Source organism: Numenius arquata, chromosome 17 (assembly GCF_964106895.1).
Source record: "Numenius arquata chromosome 17, bNumArq3.hap1.1, whole genome shotgun sequence".
Classification (NCBI taxonomy): Eukaryota; Metazoa; Chordata; class Aves; order Charadriiformes; family Scolopacidae; genus Numenius; species Numenius arquata.
This window is the reverse complement of record NC_133592.1, coordinates 11958045-11982131: the sequence shown is the minus strand read 5'-3', so window position 1 is coordinate 11982131 and position 24087 is coordinate 11958045. Positions and strand designations below refer to the sequence as shown.

Here is a 24087-nt window from a genome sequence, read left to right as displayed (position 1 = left end):
AGGTTTAGATGGAACTTTTTACGTTCAGGTTTGTGTGACTGGCCCCATCCTCCTGACACCCACCCTTTAAGTATTTAATGAACATTGATCAGATCCCCCCTCAGTCTTCTCTTCTCCAGACTAAAAAGATCCAAGTCCCTCAGCCTTCCCTAGTAAGAGAGATGTTCTAGTCCCCTCATCACCTTTGTAGCCCTCTGCTGTACCCTCTCCAGCAGTTGCCTGTTCTTCTTGAACTGGGGAGCCCAGAACTGGACCCAGTGCTCCAGATGGGCCCTCACCAGGGCAGAGCAGAGGGAGAGGATGACCCCCTCTAGTGCTTGGGATTCTATGGGATGGCATGTTTAAGCAGAGAGTTTTATTTGTCTGGTAGCAACTTATCACCGAAGCCACAGAGCTTTGGCAAAAGCTCGTCACACCTTTCCCACTATGACGCACAGCAAAATGGACATACCTGTTTGACCAGCATCCTCTTCTTCTCTTCATTCTGTTCATCTCTGGCTTGCAGATCTCTCTCAAACTGGGCTTTCATAGCTTGCATGTTCACCTCCAAACGAAGCTTAGCGTCTTCTGTGGCCTGCAGTTCATCTTCCAGTTCCTCAAGCTGAGTCCTCATCTCTTCAACCTGTTGCTCTAAAGTTCTCTTTGACTTCTCCAGTTCATGGACCTGAGACACAAACACCAATCAGACCCTCCCCTTCAGGTATCTCAACATCAGCAGTTATTAAAAGAAAAATAAGGCATTAGATGGACTCAGTACAGCACACTTAGCGATGCTCTGCCTTGACAATGAAACAGAACGGGCAGAGCAGCACCTTTAGGGCTGTATTAGAGAACCCAACGCCATCTGTGCAGGTGACTGGAGAGATGAGCTGTGCAATGTCACAGAGAAAAAGTGAGACAAGCTCTTCAATCCAGCGCAGGTGCCATTAGTCATTTGGCCAGCAACTGCTGTTCTCCCTGTCTTTGCACCTTTTGAAGAGGCCAGACATTAATAAAGACCACCCCCTTATTCTGAGCATTAATTCCTCCAGAATTTTGTGTTATAAACCACCTTCAAAGAAGTCAAATATACTTCTCCACCCAGACAGTTTTCCTGTGTTACCCTCTGTGCAGTGTATAACAAAACAATGTGTGGAAACATACTTACATTTTTGCCCACATCATCTTTAGAGCTCATTAAGTCTTCCATATCTGCACGCAACTGTTTGTTCTGTCTTTCAAATTCTTCCTTAGCTTCCAGGGCTTCTTCCAAAGCCCGAGCCAGTGACAGGGCTTTGGTTTCCTTCTCCCTCGCTTCCGCTTCAGCACGATCTCTTTCCTCTGCATATCTGGCAGAAATGTTCTTTTCCTCCGCCAGCATCTGTATGTAAGAAATAATTAATTCACCTCACCAGTTCTATAATTAGGTCCTTCCTGCCTCAGGTGTTTAGTCAATGAAGGGGTTAATGCTCCAAGTTTAATTGGCCTTGAGAAGCTGCCTCTCAGTCTTGATCAAAGTGCTAATAAGGAAACAGCTACAGCTACTCTGGGGTGAGATGAGGAAAGCAAGCTACTAATCAAGATTAAATAAGTTTTATATTCTTTTCACCTTTCAGTCTTCACATCCTTTCTTACTCTGTCTTGAAGGATTACAATAATACTCTCAAGTTTTTGTTCCAATATAATGTCCTTCCTGTATCTAAAGAGCTCATTACTTGGTCTAACAAGACTCAAACCTGGCATTTGGCTCTCTGAAATTTTAAGTGACAAGTTACTCTGACAAAAGGCCAAGCTGCTGCCAAAACATTTATCAATAAATCAAAGTACTCTCTCTAGTCAGACCCTTCTTTAAACAAGGCTCATTTGTGCTGTAATATTAACAAAATGCCATTTAAAAACCATAGAAAGCGGTAAGATGACAGGAAACTAGAGCTACCTGATCAAACTTCTTCTGCTTTTTCTCCAAGTTAGAGACAATCTGGCGCTGATGATCGAGATCTACCATCAAGTCATCCAGCTCCTGCTGCAGGCGATTCTTTGTCTTTTCCAGTTTGTCATAAGCCAACGCCTTCTCCTCCAGGCGTTGGCTTAAGGACTCCATGTCCTTCAATAATTTCTTCTTGTTTTCCTCCAAGCCTTCAATGGTTCCCAAGTCATCATCTACCTTTTTCTTAGCATCAGCCAACTGAAATTTAATAAAATCATGTTCTTTAGTGCATCATGAGAAGGAAAGAAAGGCATCAGGTCCAAAATACAAAACCAGAAACAGATGTTATTGCAGGTGAAGTAACACAAAGATTGTGAGCGAGCAGGACAGTAAGCAGGGAAAGCGGTGCCCATGGCAGTGAGCTGTACTAGGCCCAGAATCCCAGAATTGTAGGGGTTGGAAGGGACCTCTGGAGATCATCTAGTCCAACCCCCTGCCAGAGCCGGGTCACCCAGAGCGGATTTTGAATGTCTCCAGAGAAGGAGACTCCACCACTTCTCTGGGCAGCCTCTTCCAGGGCTCTGCCACCCCCAAAGGAAAGAAGTTCCTTCTCATGTTTAGATGGAACTTCTTATGTTAAAGTTTGTACCCGTTGACTCTTGTCTTGTCACTGGGCACCACTGAAAAAAAGACTGGCCCCATCCTCCTGACACCCACCCTTTAAGTATTTATAGGCATTGATCAGATCCCCCTGTCTAATCTTCTCCAGACTAAAAAGACCATGGGAAATTTTATTCCCAAATCTGGTCTAACATGTTTGCAAACCTCCCAAGAGGTCTGGGACACCAATTCTTCTCACCTGGAATATGTAGCCCTTACACCAGCCCTGCCATTTCCAAGAGCTTACCTGGGACTGCAAGGCCAGCATCTGCTTCTCCAAGTTCTTTCTGGCCTCCTCTTCCTCTTCCTGCTGCTCTTGCAGGTTGTTCTTCTCCTCTTCCAGCTGCCTGATCCTGCTGCTGAGGTTGAGTTTCTGGCGGGTCTCTTCCTGAAGCAGCTCCTGGAACACAAACAGGCATATTCAAAGTTGAGTTTGGCTCATGGTGGGGTAGCTGTGACCTTGGGCTAACACCCTCCATTACTCTACACCGAGTTTCAGGTTTGATTGTTTTTCTCACTGCATTTTTGTACACGGACATGCTTATGAAGCCATCTGTAATTCTGCTCATTCATTTTGGGCACATTTAAACCTTTATGCTGGATATTCCTGACCAGGGAATTCCACGCCACTGCCTGTTCTAGAGGTTCACGGACGACAATTTTCCACCTTTAAAGGGACAAGCACAGAAGTCACCTTCAAAATGCATATGCTTGTCCGAAAGAAGGAAAATAGAGTCCCTATTTTAAACCACCTGGAAAGAATAGATAGCAGCAAATCCTGCCATGGCAGCACGCTTCCAAGTTTTGCAGCATTGCTTAGTATAAAGGTCAGTTTAAAGATAGCTGTAATTTGGCAGTGGAAACTTCTGTCGCAACGGAAACTAAGGAAAGGTGGAAAGACCATCCCCCTTCCCCGTCCTGTTCCTCACAGACCTCCCCAAGTTGTGATTAACATTACTCAAGTAGTCAACATTATGATTTTTATACGGGGTGGGGGGAAAGAGTTTAAGTGACGAATACGTGCATAAAGCCGCATTATTTAACTCAAACCCAAACACTGACAGTTTTAAGAACTTAAGCTGTCAGTAAAAGACAGGGTATTGTCCCTCGTGCCTTTCGTATACCCCAAGGGTCTTCCTTACATTAACATTCTACTTGGAAAGGCTTTTTTGACTTAATACTTATCTCCTACAGAGACTACGAAATAAAAGAGAAACTGGAAGGCTACAGTCTGTTGAGCAGTGAATCTTAGATAATGAAAAACTGGCTCCACACGTAGCTGAGCAGTCATTATGCACCGTGTTTCACCAGGTGTCAGTAGGAAATACAGCTTCTACCCACGGGACTTTCCAAACCAGGAATGAAAATGTATTTTTTTGTTCTGCAGGTAGCATTTCAATGAGGAACAAAGCTTCGCTGCACACACACCTGTGTATCCTGAAGCTGCGATTCCAAACTAGCCGCATCCTTGGCAAACTTAATGCCTTTCTTCTCGGCTTCCTCCAGGAGACTCGAGACGTTATCCAACTCGTTCTGCAAAGCAAGCGGTGGAAAGGTAACAGGGCGCAGCCGGCTCACGGCAAAGCTGACATCCCACCGGGAGCGGGAACCGCACAACGCAACACCCAAACAAATTCCAGGTACAGCAAGACAAAGACAGATCCCAGGACAGAGACAAAACAAGCTAAAAATGCTGAAGTGTGGTTAGAAACCTGGAGTTGGTGTCAATCCTGAACTTAAGGGTATAACATACGAGTCAGACATGCTATTTAGCGGAGATGTCATTCCGATGTCCGCACTCATACTTAAATGCTACCTTCAATCACAGGACCCAATATTTCACAGGACTTTTCAGGGATTATCAGGGTGGGTTTAAAGCACCACTGCAAGAGACAAAGGTTACTGCCAGGGGCCAACTCTTGCTATTTTAGGCTGTGCTATTTGTATATGCACTGAGAAGCTGCCTGAAAGCTGCCCCTGAAAAGAACTGGGCCATTCCCTTTTTGAAGCACTTCAGATTGATTTACCTAAAGTACTTGTTGCAACGGTTTAAAAGTCATCCCTGACTGCATTTTGCCCATTTTCTCCATGTTCCAAAAGAACAGGCCTTTACTTGCAATCACCATCCGTCAAGCTCCCAACTTTGAAGCACAAAAGGAAGCTTGTGGCCATCACCAACCAGTACATTTTCTCTCACACCTACAAACGAGCTCAGCCCAATCTACTCAATTCCATTCCCAAACCAGAAGCCTGGAGACCAGCCATCAGCAGAGCCTCCTGCAGGATTTGCTCTCCAGGATGGAAAGCCACGTACTTAAAAGCCACTATAATTCTCACACAGCCCAAAAACTTCCAGATTAATGTCCAGCCAGCTCCCCCTGAGGCACGTCACCACTTTAAGGCTCCTCAAGAATATGAGTGTGTGACTGAGATCACCTCCCACATCAACTACAGACCCAGTTCCTTTAAACCTATAGTTCCTGTAACTTCATCTTTGAAAGTCACTTCTCCTAGCTGTTTCTGCATATCACAGAATCACAGAATTACAGAACCACAGAATGATATGGGGTTGGAAGGGACCTCTGGAGATCATCCAGTCCAACCCCCTGCCACAGCAGGGTCACCCAGTCCCTGGGCACCACTGAAAAAGGTCTGGCCCCATCCTCCTGACACCCACCCTTTAAGTATTTGTGGGCGTTGATCAGATGCCCCCTCAGTTTTCTCTTCTCCAGACTAAAAAGACCCAAGTCCCTCAACCTTTCCTCATCAGAGAGATGCTCCAGGCCCCTCATCATCTTTGTAGCCCTCTGCTGTACCCTCTCCAGCAGTTCCCTGTCCTTCTTGAACTTGGGAGCCCAGAACTGGACAGAGGACTCAAGATGTGGCCTCACCAGGGCAGAACAGAGGGGGAGGATGACCTCCCTTGACCTCCTGGCCACGCTCTTCTTGATGCACCTCAGGATGTCATTGGCCTTCTTGGCCACAAGGGCACATTGCTGGCTCACGGTTAAGGTTATGGTTAAGACTTTTACTTTCCTGCATATTTTTCAGCAATATAGGACTTCCACGCAGCCTCACCTGCAGCTTGTTAGCTTTCTCCGCCAGTTCCACCCTCAGTCTTTCTCCTTCGGTGACCTTTGCCGTCAGCTCCTGCACCTGAGCATCCAGCTTCTTCCTCTTGTGTTCAGACTCGGCCTTGACCTGCTGCAGGACCTTCACTTCGCAGGCTAACTCCTTGTTGTCAGACTCTAGGCCTTGCTTGTTTTTTTCAAGATTTGCTTTGAACTAGGAAAAACAAAAGAAAAGGAATTCAAAACTTTGTTATACAGCATTGAAGACTTTCTGCTAAAAATTTTCAGCCCAGAAAATCAAGTTTACAAGTTCAAAGACACAACAAGCGCTCAGCAAGTTGTAAGTAGGGAGTGTTTAGAAAGCTGCCATGGAACATTCTGTGTACGTTGGCCAAAGACTGAATTTTTCAAGTTATTCCACTCTCAAGTATCACAGGTAACAGTGAGCACCAGAAGACAGGTCTATGAATTCAGCCAGAGCTGGGATGTCAGCGCTGGAGGATGACTGTGCATGCGGGAAGGAATGTGCCCATTAACAGATCAGCACGGCTTATTTCCCAGAAATAAAAGGAAAGGCACCAACTAAAGCTGCCCTGATTTTAAACGGAATCGCTGCCTGGAAGTGCCTAACAAAGCACTTCTCACCACTGCACTGACATTTGTCAAAAACCTTTTTAAAAAGTCATAATTGGCATAGGGGGTGTTTCAGTCTCATTTTTACTGTATCACCAGAACTGACATCATCTCACCACAGAACCTTTGTTTAGGATTGCAGGGTATTTTTCCATCTTTTCATACTCTTATTGAGAAGATTTAACGAATAAGGAGCAGAAGACATGGGTAAGATCTGCAGGCGAATAAACTATAATATTCACCGAGTTAGTTTCTCACTTAGTATTTTAAGTTAAGGAAGCTTGTGACGTATTCCCCACATAAAAATACTCCTACAGTGTATGAATCGTGCACACACGTTCCTGAATGATCAAGACTATAATTTCACAAAGTAAAGATACTGGGGGTTTTCCGGCAGCGTTGGAATAATTCTGCTTTTGAAGACAACACTCAAGCCACACTGGCAGGAGCCAACGCCATCCAGGTGTGTCTCCTCCTGCCTGCTCTGGTGGTGGGTGCCAGAGAACACCATAGAGCTGTGCAAACTGGTGAGATACTCCACAGGTACCTGGCGCTGGGGGTCACAGCACCAGCCGGAAGCTAAGAGTGGCTGGAAGAACTTTTACACTACCTGCCCCCACAGCTGGTTATTTGTGAGTGCTGACATTATAAATACGTTACTCGGAAGCGTTCTGCAGTCCACTCGTGCACAGAGCTGCTTCTCACCAGATTAGCACGTGGAGAATTCCTGCAGAGGTACTATGTGATTTATCTCCAGGTGTGACATTTCCAAGCCTAATGAACACTTTTCCAACAGATGCCAAGACTGAAAATATATATATATTTTCAAATATATATATATTCAAACCAGCAGGATATATTTGATTCAATAGCAAGTGTCATGCATGAACAGAGGACAATTTAGCTCTGCAGATACCAGCAGAAGGGCCCAAAACACTTATGGTACTTATAAAAAGTCCCGAAACAGAAAAGTGTATTTCTGTAATTCGTTTTCTTCTCACCCTTTTGGCCTGTTCAAGCTGCTCGGAGAGCTCTTCCAGAGCCGTAGCGTGTCTCTGCCTGATTTCCTGGATCTGCGCTTCATGGTTTTTGGTTTCCTCTTCAATTGCTTTCTTCAGTTCAGCCACCTCCTGCTCACGCTTTGTTCTGGAGGAAGCATCAAGTGTTATCAACATCATCATTTTTTTTGTAAATTAAAAGTCAATTTTAATGCTGCCTTCTTACACAGACACATGATCCTACCTCAGCTCCTGCTGTGCTGCAGTGGTATCCAAGGTATCTTCCAGTTCGGTTTTTAAAGCCTCCAACTCTTCACTTAAATCTCTTTTCTGCTTTTCTGCCTTGTTGCGTGATGCCTTCTCAGACTCAAGATCCTCCTGGAGCTCTGCAATCTGAGCCTGCAGCTCTCTTATCACTTTCAGTGCATTGTTTTTCTGAACTGCTTCTTCATCACCCCTATTAAACAGGGGCACAACAGTTAGTGATATTCCATAGCTTCAGGTCTATTCTATAACAGTCTAGCATTATTTAAATTACATACATAAACGATATCTTAACTTTTCCACTAGAATAAAGTAGACCTCCTACGGCTTCATAGATAGAAAACCACTGTTACTCTCAAGATCCTGACAAGCGCAGAGCCCCAGGTTCTACAGATGCACTATCAGAATGATCGTGCTTTCAAGTTTACATTCAAATATTCCAATTTTGTAGATCTCAATGCTGTCTCAAAAATGCACCATCTCTAGAATTTTCTCTTCTGGCAAAGTTATAGATCATTACTCAAAAAATATAAAAGTGCTTTTAGCTTGTATGCAACTGCAAGACACCACACAAATTTGATAATGCCTGTCCTACCCAGTCACTAGTACTCCAGTAAGAGCTCTCACTGAGAATTACACGCTTTTTCCCTCCTGAGGCTGAACTCTGGGAGACAAAAAAAAAAAGCTTCCAGAGCCCAAACACTATTATACCCCGGTGAAACAAACACTATTATACCCCGGTGAAACTTCTTTTCACAGCTTTGTAAAGCAAGGATGCTGATAAAATACTGAATTCCATGTTTTGCCATGTCTACGCACAGCACAGGTGTCTAGAGATGCTCTGGGCCATGAGAACCATGGACTGAAGAAATTAACTGGCTTCTGCTTCAGCATTCCCAGTTGGGATATGTTTGCAGCCAAGTGAAATTCCATCTGGGAAGGCAGGTTTCTACCACCCTTCTGTAGCCGTACGCCTCATCGCGCTCTGACCTGGCAAGAGCAGCCTGGAGTTCTTCCTCTTTCTTGGCCAGTTGGATCTTCAGCTCTTCAATCTGGGCTTGCAGCTCAGCTATTTGGTCCTGTAGGTCTGTTGTTTCACCATCAAGTTTTCTTTTAGCTTTTTCTAGTTCTTGACGAGTCTTCTCCTCCTTTTTTAAGCGCTCTAAGGAAGCAAAGAATGGTATTTATATGAAAAAAAAGAATATTTTTTTTTTCTTGTGAACCTCAGAAGGTTTAGGGGTACGGCCACGGGGTGGTAGGAAAGGTGTGAAGTTTAATTTCTACTGTGTCAGTTCTTTCTCCAGTCTGCAGCTGGAAAGCTGACTGGGAAAGATGAAATAGCAAAGTAGAACTGTATCATTTAGATAGAAAGTAAAAAAAAAAAAAAGTCAATGACTGGAGAAAAAAGTTTGAAATAATGGAATAGAAACATAACCTCATCTTGAGAGAAAAAAAAAAGGCATGGGATCTAAGAGAAGAAGAGTTTGAGCTTCTAAGCCAAATGATCACAGACATCATGATTCAAAAATGAGTGTCAACTACAGACTGGAAAAAATGATGGCTCGCATAGTTTTGGAAGGGCTAGGCCAGACTCCAATGGTCTACTGGAAAATAATATAGCCTAAAGAAAACTTGGATAAACAGTTTTTTGCAAGCGACTAACTTTTTTGCCACTAACTCACATCCCATGGATATTTAGCAAGACTTTGCAGCCCCGATGGCTTCCCCGAGCGCTGTCACCGAGCAAATCCTGCCCTGAGGTGGTACTTTGTGAAAAGCAGGCAGTTATCAGTGCCACAGCAATGAACCACATTCAGCTCATCCGCCTGTTGTCCGATTAAGATAGTTACTGGCTGCATTGTTTGGGGTTCGCTAATGACCGGGTATGTAATATATCTAAGGCACAGGAAGGTTTTGCCAAACCACCGGTGCTTAGCATAGCATTAGCATAATTGTAAATGCATTAGCATAAACCCGCGTTATTCGACTTGTTCAATACTTGTGGCTCCTCAGCGCAGAGATTTCTCTCACACCCACCCTAAGCATCATCTGGAAAAGGGAGCCCTGTTCAAGAATCACCTCTTAGAGCCACCTGGGGTGATTCGGTGTTTTCCAGACAATCTAAAGTAACACTGTTTTTCTCTAGACAGTTCCTCATTCACACACACAAAAAAAAAAAGCCCTTTTCTCCTCTCTTTTGACATTGTATTTCTGGTGAGTGACAGAACAGTGTCGTAAGACCCAACTTTGTAATTGAGAAAGTTCACAGGAAACTGAATTAGATTGATTTTTCTTTCAAATTTCAGTGCCTAGCAGTGCCAAGCCCCTAGCAGAGACCTTAACGGCTCCTTGAATCATCTCCAAGAGTAAATATCATTTTACTGTGCTTTCCTAGCCAAGAAACTGCATGCCTTAAATATAAGCTTTAATTTCCATTTCTAAGGCCATCAGTCTCGGAAGGGTACCGTAACCAAACACAGCTGTCAACTCTCTTCAGAAACACTAGTCCTGATTTAAGCACATAACGACTCATTGTTTTTCAGTAAGTAAAGCTTACTTATCCCTCTCTTAAGGTCTATAAATATGTTTTTTAAAGAATAAGTAAATCAATCACCCACTATCCCTATTAGTTCAATACCTCCCTATACAGATAAGATTAAATTTTGGTATTCTTCCATAAGTACATCAGTTTTAAAATATGTAGCAAAACAGGCCGTAATAGAGCAAGTGAAAAAAATCTATTTCCAAATTAGGGCACAGAGAGCAACTTTGCCTTATATTTTGCAACTTTGTCTTGGCAGTTTATTAATGTTGCACAATAGCTATTTACAGCCATAAGTCATTAAAAAAAACATAAAACCAGGAAAGGTTACATATAGGGTTAGCTGAGCCTGTGACAACACAGGCAAAACAATCGGAAATAAATGGCCAAAGAAATGGAACCGTTTTAGATAAACAAAGCGTTAAGAAAAGCAAAACAATTCAGATTTGCTTATTCGAAAAATATTAGAAGCCTAATGAATGTCTACTAACATTCTTCCCGAAACACGTTGTTCTAATGTGTTATTATAGAAAATGCAGCAGCTTCCCGAGGGACAGATGTTTGATCTCCTTACTCAGGGATGGACACAACAGCAGCAATTTCTGAGCGTGTCTATAAACCAAATGGATTCTCAAAAATGAAAACCTAACAGGTTAAACAGGAGAAAGACCGAGCAGCCAGATGCAACAAGCCTTGCAAGCAACACAAATTTCTTTTAAGATTTAGATAAAAATAACAGCCGCTAAGGTATCTACATCTAAGGTGACACTGGGCAGACTGGACCCGACACCGCACACACTGAGACAAGGGACTCATCCCTTTCTAGCACGATCTCCAAGCTGGCAAGAGGCAGACGTAGCAAGAAACAAACCTTCCAAATCAGTGATCATCATTTCCTGCTTATTCTTGAGTTTGGCCAAGTTCTTGGCCTTTTCTTCTTCTTCAGCCAGCTGAGAAGTACATTCAGCAATTCGATCCTCCATCAGCTTCTTCTCCTAGTTAGGAGAAAGGGGAGAAAGAATAAATTCTAAAATACAATTTGAAGAGTCTCTAAGCAGCACAAATAACTGAATATATAAAATCCATACAGAGTTTCCATACAGGATATATAACACAGATTTTATTTCAAGTGACTGACCTCTCAATATTAAGGATCAATTGGAAAAGTATAGAAACACAAACATTTGTTTTCCAAGAAAGTGAGACTTGGAATTTAAGCCACAGGAGGCCTGGGTTTAGGACAGCATTTGCTGCATCCTTTTGGAAATTTGTTTGCAAAGAACAACAGTAGCGATAATAAACACTGTTTCCAGCTCTTAGATTTGGAAGACTCATGAAACTGGAAAGAATGCACAGCAAAAGGTCAGTTCAAAAGAAGCTCCAAGTGTCTCAGCTTCAACCTCTTCAAACCCCACAAGTCTTCAGACACAAGCTTTATAAATATCACAACAGTCACAAATGTTTTGAGAGCTCCCACTTGACCCTACTAGTACTTAGGTGCAGGATCTCCACCACGCACACTGGTCTCACCTTCAAAAATTTGGAATTTTGGTCCTCCAACAGCAGGATCTCTTCCTCCATCTTCTTGATCTTGGCTTCAGCTGTCACTTTTTCAAGCTGCAACTTCTGTCGAGCTCCCTCCTCCTCATCGAGCTGTTCCTCTAGGTCCTGGAAAGAAAAGACAATTCCGTCTGTGCATTTCCCAGGTTACCTAGGTGTTAATTATTTATTTTATTTTTAACTTGGTGAAAAAATGTATTATTTTGAAAAGCCACCTGCCCTAACTAACACTAAAAATGCATTCGCTTTGTTAGATACGTTTATAGTATCAAGGATCTGGTAATGAAATTAAAGGCCATGTGATATACGTGGAAATTTTTATACTCAATTTTTATACTTCAGCTTTGGCCGAAATATGCTGTCTAGAAACACTCACTTCAGAGCCTTTCACCTTCCTAATTCTGAACATAAAATAAATAAAAAAATAATCTACTTAATGACAACCGAATCAGACCAGGCTTTGTGTCAAACACTTCCTAGCACACTGCAGACTCTCAGCCACACATTAATGGACGCTAATTAAACAGCATCAAGAGCTGTGAGATGTGGGGTTTGTTTCCCCTTTAAGAACCTTGAATATCCGGAAAGAGAGGTAAGTTCTCAGGTATTCTCTTTTTCAAAGTCCCTGTGTATTCAAAGGAAGCATCTAAATCCTCTGATTTTCACAAAAACCCCAAGTAACTCAGAGGAGATGGTGCTGTCCCAGTTTTGTAAGAGTCTAAGAAGGAATATTCTTCATTATATCCACTGGATTTCAGTCAAAATGGAACATTTCTCTTTTAAGTGACATCATCCCATCAGGCTTTGTTCCTACAAGAAGGCAGGGAAGCCCCAGGCAGCCATTCCTGGTTTCTGCCCACTCAGAAGTGCTTTCTACCTTCAATACTCTATCTGCGCACGCTACGGCTACCAACAGGGCAGTCTGACTACTTCTTTCCTCACCCTCGTGTGCCTGGAGGCCACAAGAAGCTAAACTCACCGAACACAGGAAGAGAAGAGAAAAAAAATTCAAATTTATTGGTGCTAAGGAGCTAACCCCTCCATGCCGTGCAGATGTTGAGGGATCTTTCCCACCCTTAACTGTCCTGTTTGCGTACTCCCCCATTTCCAGTTACCAAGAGGCATACCTGAATATGGCCCTGCATTTTCTTCTTCTCATTCTGCAATATTTGGTTTCTTTCCTCTTCCTCCTCAACCCTGGACTCCAAATCATGAAGAATTTCTTCCAATTCCTGTTTTTTGGCAGCCAAGCGAGCTCTCATCTCCTCAGCTTCTGCAAAGAGCTCCGTCTCGGCCTGCAGCTGCTCTGCGAGAATGTTCTTCTCTTCTAGAAGCTGCAAATACACAGAAAAGGTAGTAAAGTAGCAAAAACGACATTCCAAAGTCTCTCATGAGAGATTAGACGTATGACAACTACAAAGTTACTTAAAGGCCAAGTTCTGCTCCAATTCTAGGCTCCCTGGTCAACATCCAACACCGAAGACTTTTAGCAGAGGCCTTTACCAGCATCCAGAAGCCACCAGCTTTCGTAAAGGGCTACAGGAATATTCACCCACTTGTCCTTCCAGTTTAAGGAAGAGATCCCACTGCTCCTACCCCATGTGTCCTGTTCTACCAGCAGATGAAGGAAGTGCCTGTTTCCTGGCCTGTTCCTCACACTCATGCCTGCCCAGTGGCTTCCCCCACCAGCGCCATGGGTGGCCAGGCTGAAGCAGACACTTGGGAGTCACTGGAACAGAACTGGAACACATTACTTCCTGCTGTGTAAATGCAAGAAGAGAACAGAATGGTTCCAGTTGGAAGGGACCTACAAAAATCAGAGAGTCACAGAATGGTATGGGGTTGGAAAGGACCTCTGGAGATCATCCAGTCCCACCCCCTGCCAGAGCAGGGTCACCCAGAGCAGGTCCCACAGGAACGTGTCCAGGTGGTGTTTGAATGTCTCCAGAGGAGGAGACTCCACCACCTCTCTGGGCAGCCTGTTCCAGGGCTCTGCCACCCTCACAGCAAAGAAGTTCCTCCTCACGTTTAGATGGAACTTCTTACATTCAGGTTTGTGCCCGTTCCCTCTTGTCCTGTCACTGGGCACCACGGAAAAAAGACTGGCCCCATCCTCCTGACACCCACCCTTTAAGTATTTAGAGGTGTTGATCAGATCCCCCCCCTCAGTCTTCTCTTCTCCAGACTAAAAAGACCCAAGTCCCTCAGCCTTTCCTCATCAGAGAGATGTTCTAGTCCCCTCATCATCTTTGTAGCCCTCTCCAGCAGTTCCCTGTCCTTCTTGAACTGGGGAGCCCAGAATTGGATACAGAACTCCAGATGCGGCCTCACCAGGGCAGAGTAGAGGGGGAGGATGACCTCCCTCAACCTGCTGGCCACACTCTTCTTGAGTGTGGCAAAAATCATCTAGTCAACTGCCTGACCAGAAGCTAAACTGTATTATTAAGCGCATTGTCCAAATGCCTCAAACCCCGCCAGGACTGGGGCGTCAACCACCTCTTTAGGAAGCCTGTCCCAGTGTTTGACCACATCCAGCCTGAACCTCCCCTGACACAGCACTGAACCGTTCCCACGTGTTCGGTCAATGGATACATGGAACACCTCCCTCTCCCCTTCCCGTCCTCAGGAAACTCTAAGGGACCTATGAGGTTGCCCCTCAGTCTCCTTTTCTCCAAACTAAGACAAACCCAGTGTCCTTAGATGCTCCTCACAGCCCTTTCATCAACAGGAACTGATGCTTTGCCATTCTAGATACCGCGCCAGCTCTATCACATCTCATAGCTACCACAGGGAGACACATCTAGCTTTATGGACACTCTTCCAACTGTTTTTTTAAATTTATATCAATGTTACTTGTCAGTATAAATTCATTTTCAGTTTTGTCCAATAATTGCCATAATTGCTTCCTGCTTCTTAACCAGAACATGTAAGCATCCTACCCCAAAAACCCATCTGAAAAGGAAAATGATGCTGCAACTGAAGTTCTCCTGCAAATTAGGAAAGACCAAACCAAAGTTTAGTTTTGTTAACGTGATGTTTCTCCATTCCTGGAGGAACAGCTCATGCTGTATCTCCCTATTCCAGATTTTAGCCGAGTGTGGAAGGAGTCAGCTCTCCCGATACACAGCGCTTTTGCTCACAAGCGCTTCCCCAGCGTGGCTCCCTTACACAGGATACAGTGCAATACACATTTCACGTATCAAAAGCCGATCTTGAGCACAGACCTGTTGATGTTTCCTTTCCATTTCCTCAAGTTCTGCCTCCACTTTCGTCTGTTTTTCTTTCACCTTCATCAGCTCCTCGTCCTTGGCTTGAAGTTCTTCTTCTTGACGAGTGACCTGGAGAAGAGGCTTCACCTGCAAAGGTTTGAGATGAACCAGTGAGAAACTGCATCTCCCTATTTACAAAGGCCGTGACGGAACATAACCAACCTTGGTGAAGACTCTCCACCACTGCCAGTGCCTAAGCTTTAGATACGCAGCGCAATTCCTCTGCAGGATTTTCAGGGCACTCAGCTGCTGCTGTTTCTTTGCAAAGGCCCTGAAGACAGAAAAAGCAAAACGTTTCACGTTAAATAGAGCTGAGCATCTCTCCATGTTTTTAATTTTTAGGTTACCCAACCCTGCAATACTTGCAGACCATAAATAGGCTTATTTTTAAGTTTCAGTGACTACACGGATATCTGAGTACTCATTCCTTATATGAAGAGGCAGAGCAAGAGCTGGATTCACTATTTTCAAAACAATAATTACAAACGTTATTTGTTCTTATGCTTAACAGACTTTATTTTTTTAAGAAAGTCAGGATGGATTAGATGCTGAATTGTTCTTCTATTTCAAAAAAGCAGCTTTCCAAAGCATCTCTAAACACCCAGTGGAGCAGAAGGAGAGTTTTTCGCAGACACCAACTATACCCTAAACAGCTGCATGTGTCACAAAGGCAAGATTAAGGAAAGCAGCTATTACTGTGGAATGAAGGTGTGAACTCCTATTTTTAGGTAAAAATTTACCTATTTACCCGGCAACATGCTTTCTTGAAAAATCTCCCTCCTGAAATGGAGGCTTTAATGCATAGCTCCCTATCGAAGAGGCTTACGGTGACCAGGAGAAGATGAAATCATAAAAGCACACATACTTCCTGGCCAGGTATCCTCTACAGACTGCCTGGAAGAAGATGATAATGTCTGTGATCTTCAGATCTCGTTCTTCTTCTAAGTGTGCCAGGACACCAGCTCGGAAAAAGATCTTGCTCTGTCCAATTCTGTATAAGTTGGGGTCCAGCTCCAAGGCTCTGATCTGAATGGACAGGCAAACACATTGTTTTTACATCAAGAAAAGGACAATTTTTGTTTCAATTTTCAATGTTTTAATGCTATTTAGATATAAACACTTACCATACGCTCACAGGCTTGCTTACCATCCATAAAACCTTTCGGAATTGCATTGGGAGTAAGGATCTCATACCTTTAAGTCAAATGAAAAAAAACAACTGTTACATTCAGCAATATGCTGCATTATTATAAACCTGTAAAACTATAGTCCCCAAGTGCACAGTTAAGGGATTTCTCCAGAAAATTTTTCCAGATGTCCATTTTTGGTTGTTTTCCTTTTCCCTGCTGTCTTTAGAATAAACCTGTGGTATTTAACTGCTTCAAGCTCAAGCCACTTCAAGACCTCACAAATTGTTGTGGACTTTCTTCCAGTTGGGCTGGGGGGGAGCGTCTACTATTATTTTAGAAGGATTTTTATCTCATAAAAACTCAAACTACGGTTCCTGCTGTTACCTCTGTCTGAATTCCTGGAACACTATCCTGTTTGGAAATCCTTGTCGACAAATCCTTATTCCTTCCAAAACACCGTTGCAACGAAGCTGATCTAGAACCAGATGTGGATCCAATTTTCCAGCCTGGACAAAACAAGTATAATTTTTAGTTTATATTCGTGAAAAAACTGCAGTTGAAGTTTTTCAGGCTACTCTCTACAAAGTCAACTGTCTAAATAAGGGGATGTGCCCCCTTTCAGTACCTAAAGGGGCTCCAGGAGAGATGGAGAGGACTCTTTATGAGGTAGTGGAGCGACAGGGCAAGGGGGAAGGGTTTTAAACTGAAAGAGGGGAGATTTAGATGAGATATTGGGAAGAAATTCTTTGCTGTGAGGGTGGTGAGACCCTGGCCCAGGTTGCCCAGAGAAGCTGTGGCTGCCCCATCCCTGGAGGGGTTCGAGGCCAGGCTGGAGGGGGCTTTGAGTGACCTGGTCTGGTGGGAGGTGTCCCTGCCCAGGGCAGGGGGTGGCACTGGATGGTCTTTAAGGTCCCTTCCAACCCAAACCATTCTGTGATTCTATGTGCAGGGATTATTGAGAAGATATTTGACCAGTGTGAAGACTTTGTAAAACCTGGCTTCTGACGTCAAAAGGAAGACACAGACAGCACGCACAGCTTAAAACGCACGTACAGACCCCAATAAAGAGAGAGAATTAGAGGAGCGCGCTGTAGTTCTTACCCTCTTTTCATGATTTGGAATGATGCAGCGAACAAAATTGGGATTAGTGTTTCGGAGCGTTGCCATGAGCTTGGTGAGAGACTCTTTGTAGAGCTGCCCAACAGTACGGAACATGCCCTTCTTGGTCTTGTACGCAGAGCCAAAAGCCGTCTCCGTTATTCCAGTGACCTGATCCAGACCCACGATACGATCCACTGGGAAGGACAAAGAGACATTAAATAAGCGGACTTTAATATTTGTCAGGTGTAAAGAGAAGCAGAAAGAGGAGCAATAGTGCAGCAGCAGAAGCTTTGTGGCACAAATGACAGGAGATGCCGTCAGGAGGCGAGGTGGCCAGCATGGACTGGGGACGCTGTGCAGAAGCAGTGGAACCAGAAGCCACAAATTCATACAGCAGAACCGTGTAGCTTTAGTAGGGACGCACTAAAACATCCAGCTCTTTACTTGCAGTTCTACATGACCAGTAAAAGCCATTTTCTTGAAGTCAACTTTCAAGAGATAGAAAGTTGCCTGGAAAGTGGCAATTATTGGAATTCTTACAATTGCGCAATATTTCTGGGCTGAACATTTGGAATCAGACGTCTGTGCTTATTTGCTTAACATGAAGAGTCACTTGTGGTAATGATATAGATTAAATCTGAGTTTCGTTGAATATTCCAAAGGGTTTTGAAAGGATAACTATTTACAGAAGAGTTGAAAGTAATGCAATTTCAATGACAAGAGAGAAAAAAAGAAAAGTATCTGCCAGACTTCTGCTAGTCTGCTGCTTTCAAGAATTCTTCTAAGTTTTATACACAACTGCACAGACCTCCCTGGCCAAGAGATGAGTTTCAAACCAGGAAAACTGCACACCAAAAGCACTTCGAGGCTGCCATAAAGCATCAGAATAGAGATTTTTTTTTTTCTTTGATTTCTAAACATTTTGCGTACTGATCTCTAGGGTTTCTTCTTCGGAAGCCCAAATTAGAAAGCTGACTGCCATCATAAAATAGAATCATAGAATTGTCTGAGTTGGAAGGGACCTTTCAGATCATCCAGTCCAACCATCAACCTAACTCTGATAAAAACCCATCACTAACCCATGTCCCTCAGCACTATGTCAACCCAGCTTTTAAATCCCTCCAGGGATGGGGCCTCCACCACTGCCCTGGGCAGCCCATCCCAAGGCTTAATAACCCTTTCAGTGTAAACATTTCTCCTAATTTCCATCCTAAACCTCCCCTGGCACAACTTGAGGCCGTTTCCTCTTGTCCCATCGCCTGTTCCTTGGGAGAAGAGACCGACCCCCCCTGGCTACACCCTCCTTTCAGGGAGTTGTAGAGAGCGAGAAGGTCTACCCTCAGCCTCCTTTTCTCCAGGCTGAACACCCCCAGCTCCCTCAGCCGCTCCTCACAAGACTTGTGCTCCAGACCCCTCACCAGCTCCGTTGCCCTTCTCTGGACACGCTCCAGCCCCTCAATGTCTTTCTTGGAGTAAGGGGCCCAAAACCGGACACAGCACTGACTGCCATCACTAAACCTTTAGGCCAAAAACATCAATGTGATTCCAACAATTATTTAAAGATTTTGCTAAAAAAATACACAGGTGGCTTAACACCTGAACCATTACAGTTGACTCTTCTTAGTAGTGAGCAAATACACAACATATATTGGTTCCTCGGGAAATCCAAGCTGGCCAACAAGAACAAGCATCTCTATGTAGGCTACAATTTAAATTTTGTGGAGATACCCTCAAATTCATTCAAACCAAAGCACAGGGAATTGTGCTTTCCTACCAGAATTAATTTTATATATGAGAAATAAGTGACAATATTTTCTTTCATACTCAACTGGTTTGCAAAGTTCTATAAAAAAAGGAAAATTAAAAGCAAGAAAATACTGGGCAACAATTTTGAACAATCGCTTGTAACCCTTGGGTGCAGAACAGAGCAGAGCCCAGATCCTCCCCGCAGTTTTGACCACAAGAATCTGAGCGACTCATTAAAGTCAGAAGAATAAGCAGGTGGTAAGTTGCTCAGAAGATTCATATCCCAAATATTTATTTTGAAGCAGAATTCATTTCTAAACCAGTAATGGGATAGAGATTCCTGGGAACCAGCCTTACAGAGGAGGAGCGTTAACAGCTTGTAAACAGTAGAAACAGAGACCCACCACACACCACCAGCAGCTGGACACCATTCAGCTCTTGCTGGGCCACATACTTTTAAAAATTTTTTATAAATAATAATATATCTGTTAATTATGTGTTTTGCTCCCCACTGTCCTCCAACTATAAGATGGTTGGTTACATTTCAAAGAGGACTGTTGAAGTTAAATGTAAGCTTTTCCTCTAGGTTAAGAGCAGTCACTGAAGAGCAAAAGCCTCAAACTCCAGGTCTCCAGTAATTAATTCAGGAGACACCACCAGCCTCCTCCAGCGCGTGATCCATCGGGAGCGGTGGAGGATAAACCCAAGTAAAGAGCGAAAGGCTGGAGGCACAACCTTCAGACACACATATTTCTACTCTTGGGGAGAGGAGCACAGGGAGGACAAGGAAGAAGTTGGATAAAATATCTAAAGCGTCTTCAAAAACATTCCAAAGAAATGGATTTATTGATTTCTTGATATCTCAAAAAACGTGTGCAGCTTCTACAGAGGGAAATATTAAAGTTAAGATGTTTTTAAGTAGAAGAACCATTTCAACAAGTCTGGAAGAAGTTTATTTCACTTACTACCCCTACTACAACTGCAGAGCTCTTCCTGACACCTCAATACACTCTTCAGCTTTCCTCCCCAAAAATACATCCACGTTCTAAAACGTTCCAGAGTTTAGTCAATGTTGGACTGCAGAAAGAAGCTTGATAGTGTTACAAAGCTTAGGCATTCTCTCAAATGCTTGGAGCTACCAGAATTATCACTTAAGAAGCAATTCTGCATCTCAACATGGAACTAGGAAGCAACAAACCTTTTTATCTGCAATGCTTAAATGCAATGCATAAAATAGAGATGCTGTATGTATGCAGCAGCGAGGGAGAGGTACGCACTCCGAGCCCGTTTGCCTCGGGGAGTTATACCTAAGGGTAGCATGAAATGAAGAGTTCATGCAAGCCTACGAGCAAAAATGGTTTTCCTGTAGATACAACAGCCCTGCCTTTGGTAGGCCTACTGGTTTGATAGCCATTCACCTGGTGGATCATGAAGACCAGTAATATTGTCATAGAAACAGGCTCTCTGAATATTCTGAATCTCTAAGGCAGAGAAACAGCAGAAACAGAAAGACAGAAGAGCAGATACACAAGAGACTTCAGTTAGTACAGACAGAACAGGGTTATCAATGGCAAACAGACTTCACTCTGCTACAAAAGCAATATTCCATGCACATTTCAATTAGCTCGGGAAGCAGGCTTTGCATATTTGGACCAAAACACTTTCGCTTCTGTGTGTGTACTCAAAAGGAAAGGAGCAGATGCTCAACCAAAAAGTTCTTTATATGGTCATTAAAACTGCTCTCTGTAGCTGAGCCAAGTAAGTGTTCCTGAGGATAAGAGGGAAACTCAGTATTAACCTACAGCATCATCTGTATCACAAGCTTCATTTCCTCCTGGAATAAGAAACTTCAAGATTTATACACTGTGGCATGCAAATATACTCTGAGTAACATACTGTGATGTCAAAAACTAGAATAGAAAAGTCCTTAGTGAGTATTTATTTGGCTATTTCTGCTTCTTGGGGTATTTTGGTAAAAACGTTGATAAATACTTTAAGCTGATGTGCAGGCAGACAAGCTAAACAGCAGTGTACAGTTAAAATAGGAATATGTTGATTTTAATATGCAGTATCTAAGCACTAGTCTGGCTGTTAATGAATTTTATTTTAGGAGATGTGGGTTTCCAGGATGTGACTCACCCCTGCACAAGAAATCACTGCGCTGGTGCTCACATAAGACACCACTTTATTAACAGCAAGTACCACTACAGCTATTTACTGTCAGGACTTAACTCCAGCAATTCAAACTAAGAGTTTTGGACAAGATGAAATCTGACACAGGGTAACAAGTCGTAAGTGAACATCAGTTCAAATAATGAACATGAGAAGCAGCTACTCAGAAATGGTACATGTGCAAGGGACCAGAGGTGCACCCAGCTTCCTCCTTGTACTTTTGGGGCTAAACAATAGAGAAAATGCTGTAGATATTTACAATGTAGAGGTGAGGAGGGAACAGGCACACAAAAAACCCCACCAGCTCATCCGGCGAGGTAAAATTGCTAACAAGCTGTGTGCTCGGAGCACGATCTCTTACCATCCTTCCAAAGCTCCGCAACAAATTTGTCAGAGGACTGGTGCAAGAGCGTCGCCACGTTGTCGTTCAGGGGGTCCATATTCTTCATCAGCCACTCATCTGCCTTGTAGTCCACCTGCAGAGCAGCCCAGTGGCCCGTGATCAGATAAACTGCCGGCTTCGATTCTCTATTTACCAGCATTAAAAAAACTATATATACATTTCAAAATAACTATACTGATGTTTTCCTCCTATTCTCTTCTTGATGTTTGCTTCCTGTGAGTTTGTTTGTGCCTCCTCAGAACAGGTCAAAGTACCACGAAAAGTTACTGTTCTTTTGAAAGAGTAAATGAATGGGAGTTTTCTTAAAAATTTAGCGATCTGACTTTTTGCTTACTAATAGCTAATCCCTTTCAGCCCAGTGTTATTGCCAAAACAAGGCTTCACTGTGAAGATGTAAAAAAAACCTCCAGTATAGATCCTCATTCCTTTATCTAAATTACTAGAGAGTAAATTAAGGAATGTGCTGCAACAGGACTTTTTTTTCTTTTTAAATTTCACTACAGCAGTTACACTTAAACGCTTCGTGTTACCAAGAAAACAAAGTTCTTATCTTGAACGAACCAATTCTGTGGTTTACAATTAAACTATAGCTCAGCAGTTGAAAACACAGTGCTAGCCAGCATGGGTTTCATCCCGACCCAAAAGAGTGCCCTGAAATCCCGGAATCAGACTGGCACGGGTTTGCCTCAAACTGGGAGTTTTCTATTTTTAAATAAGGGCTTTCAAAGGAAAGTCACATTTAAATGTTTCCAGCATCCAAAACCAAATCAGATCATCATCTTAGTGCTTCTTGCAGTAAAAGCTATTTTACAAATGATTGTAGTTTTGAAGAAAACACACGTTCTGGTAGAAAACTGAAAAATGCCTTCTATCCGGGGAAGATATGTGATGCAGGACCAGTATCCCAGAAATGCCCCCCCAGTTTGGCAGGAGTAAACCATTCTTCAGAACAATTACTTTCCAGTAGTCAAGGCACCAAGCTCTTTTACTTCATTTTGATTACCTGAAGGTAACCTTTTGTTTCATAACCCATCTCCTATTAACTGCAGGAATGATCTCACTATGATGAAATGGATGAACAGAGGGGCTGGATCCGAGGGCTGGAGCCCCTCTGCTGTGAGGACAGGCTGAGAGAGATGGGGGGGTTCAGCCTGGAGAAGAGAAGGCTCCAGGGAGACCTTAGAGCCCCTTCCAGTCCCTAAAGGGGCTCCAGGAGAGATGGGGAGGGACTCTGGATCAGGGAGGGGAGCCATAGGAGGAAGGGGAAGGGTTTTACACTGACAGAGGGGAGATTGAGATGAGATCTCAGGAGGAAATTCTTTGCTGTGAGGGTGGTGAGAGCCTGGCCCAGGTTGCCCAGAGAAGCTGTGGCTGCCCCATCCCTGGAGGGGTTCAAGGCCAGGTTGGAGGGGGCTCTGAGAAACCCGGTCAAGTTAAAGATGTCCCTGCCCAGGGCAGGGGGGTTGGACTACATGACCTTTAAAGGTCCTTTCCAACCCAACACATTCTACGATTTCTAAGTTACTGTTTTAAGTATTGATAGAATAAAAGGTGTCATTACATTATTTCAGTTTTCACTACAATTATCTACTTGGCACCACTTACATCAAAGGATAAATAACAACAAGTACTTTAAATGAAAATTAAAGGATGGTTCTTAATAGTTTGCACAGATTCTTTTAAATTTCAGGGCAAAAACTGGTACTAGGATTAAGTTTTGACTAGTTATGAAGCTAATTGCGTAGCACGGCCCTATGGGCTAGACCTGGTGATCATGAAGGTTCCACAAAATGCTGACAAGAACTGTGTAGTTATTTCATGGACTGTTCACTTTGCAGCTGAGCTCCATCCCTCAGCAGGAGAATAGAGATTGAACTAACAGGAAAACCAAGAAGATCTCAGCTGAACTACAAAAGGGGAGAGACAGAAAATCTTATGTGACATGAGGAGGTAAGTGAAGAGGGTACTGGCACAGCCCAACCTCAATCCTCGCTATCAGCTTGGAAACACAGATATTCAGAAGAGATTCCTTTCAATACAAGTCCTGAAAAACACTCATCTGTAAGATCTGCCAATAAAAATTAAAGGAAAATGAAATATTTGCTTAATTTAATACTAATTTATATTTTTCAGTTCTGTGTATCTGGTAACAAGATCTCTCTCAGAGCTCTCCTGAATATGTTCAAGAAAAACGAAACAGGCCCCCCCTCCTGCACAAGTAGTTCTAAACTTGGTGGCTTTACCACTTAGTGCTTGCCCCAAATCAACATTTCTAACCAAGTATTTAATCTTTAACCCTTACCTTCCCTGCATAGTGAATGATGCAGAAATCTGCTTTGTCCTTTAGCTGTCTTGGCTTTTGGAACTTGGAGTGGGTTCCTTGCTCTTGGACCAGTTTTTCCACAAAGGTCTTGTCAGTAGCTTTAGGGAACCAGCATTCTTCATCCAGTAGCGCTAACACACCTGGGGGGTTCGCCTGAAACGGAGTTGGATTCAAGCTGTGTTAACATTTAATATATACGTGTGGGTTTTTTTAAATAATATTTAAAACACGTCATTGAATGCCACAGTAAGAAGTGGTCTAAACTGATTAAAATTTGACTGAAATGAAAACAAATTGTGGGGAAGTTCA

The 24087-nt window shown here is 43.3% G+C and overlaps 1 protein-coding gene across 1 annotated transcript in view; it reads right to left on the bottom strand.

Annotated features, from left to right (window-relative positions):
• The window catches only part of MYH10 (myosin heavy chain 10), a 112578-nt gene that overhangs the window by 10035 nt on the left and 78456 nt on the right, over positions 1-24087 (bottom strand). Inside the window, exons 15-35 of the mRNA XM_074160314.1 lie at positions 23758-23931; positions 21414-21528; positions 20299-20361; positions 17135-17328; positions 16418-16539; positions 16028-16097; positions 15769-15929; positions 15066-15174; positions 14859-14990; positions 12762-12968; positions 11605-11742; positions 10946-11069; positions 8523-8694; positions 7513-7725; positions 7272-7416; positions 5645-5851; positions 3995-4099; positions 2814-2966; positions 1916-2164; positions 1148-1360; positions 452-664 (exon numbers count right to left, since the gene is read on the bottom strand). Coding sequence (XP_074016415.1) covers positions 452-664; positions 1148-1360; positions 1916-2164; positions 2814-2966; positions 3995-4099; positions 5645-5851; positions 7272-7416; positions 7513-7725; positions 8523-8694; positions 10946-11069; positions 11605-11742; positions 12762-12968; positions 14859-14990; positions 15066-15174; positions 15769-15929; positions 16028-16097; positions 16418-16539; positions 17135-17328; positions 20299-20361; positions 21414-21528; positions 23758-23931 — 3279 coding nt within the window. The remainder of the gene's footprint in view (positions 1-451; positions 665-1147; positions 1361-1915; positions 2165-2813; positions 2967-3994; positions 4100-5644; positions 5852-7271; positions 7417-7512; positions 7726-8522; positions 8695-10945; positions 11070-11604; positions 11743-12761; positions 12969-14858; positions 14991-15065; positions 15175-15768; positions 15930-16027; positions 16098-16417; positions 16540-17134; positions 17329-20298; positions 20362-21413; positions 21529-23757; positions 23932-24087) is intronic.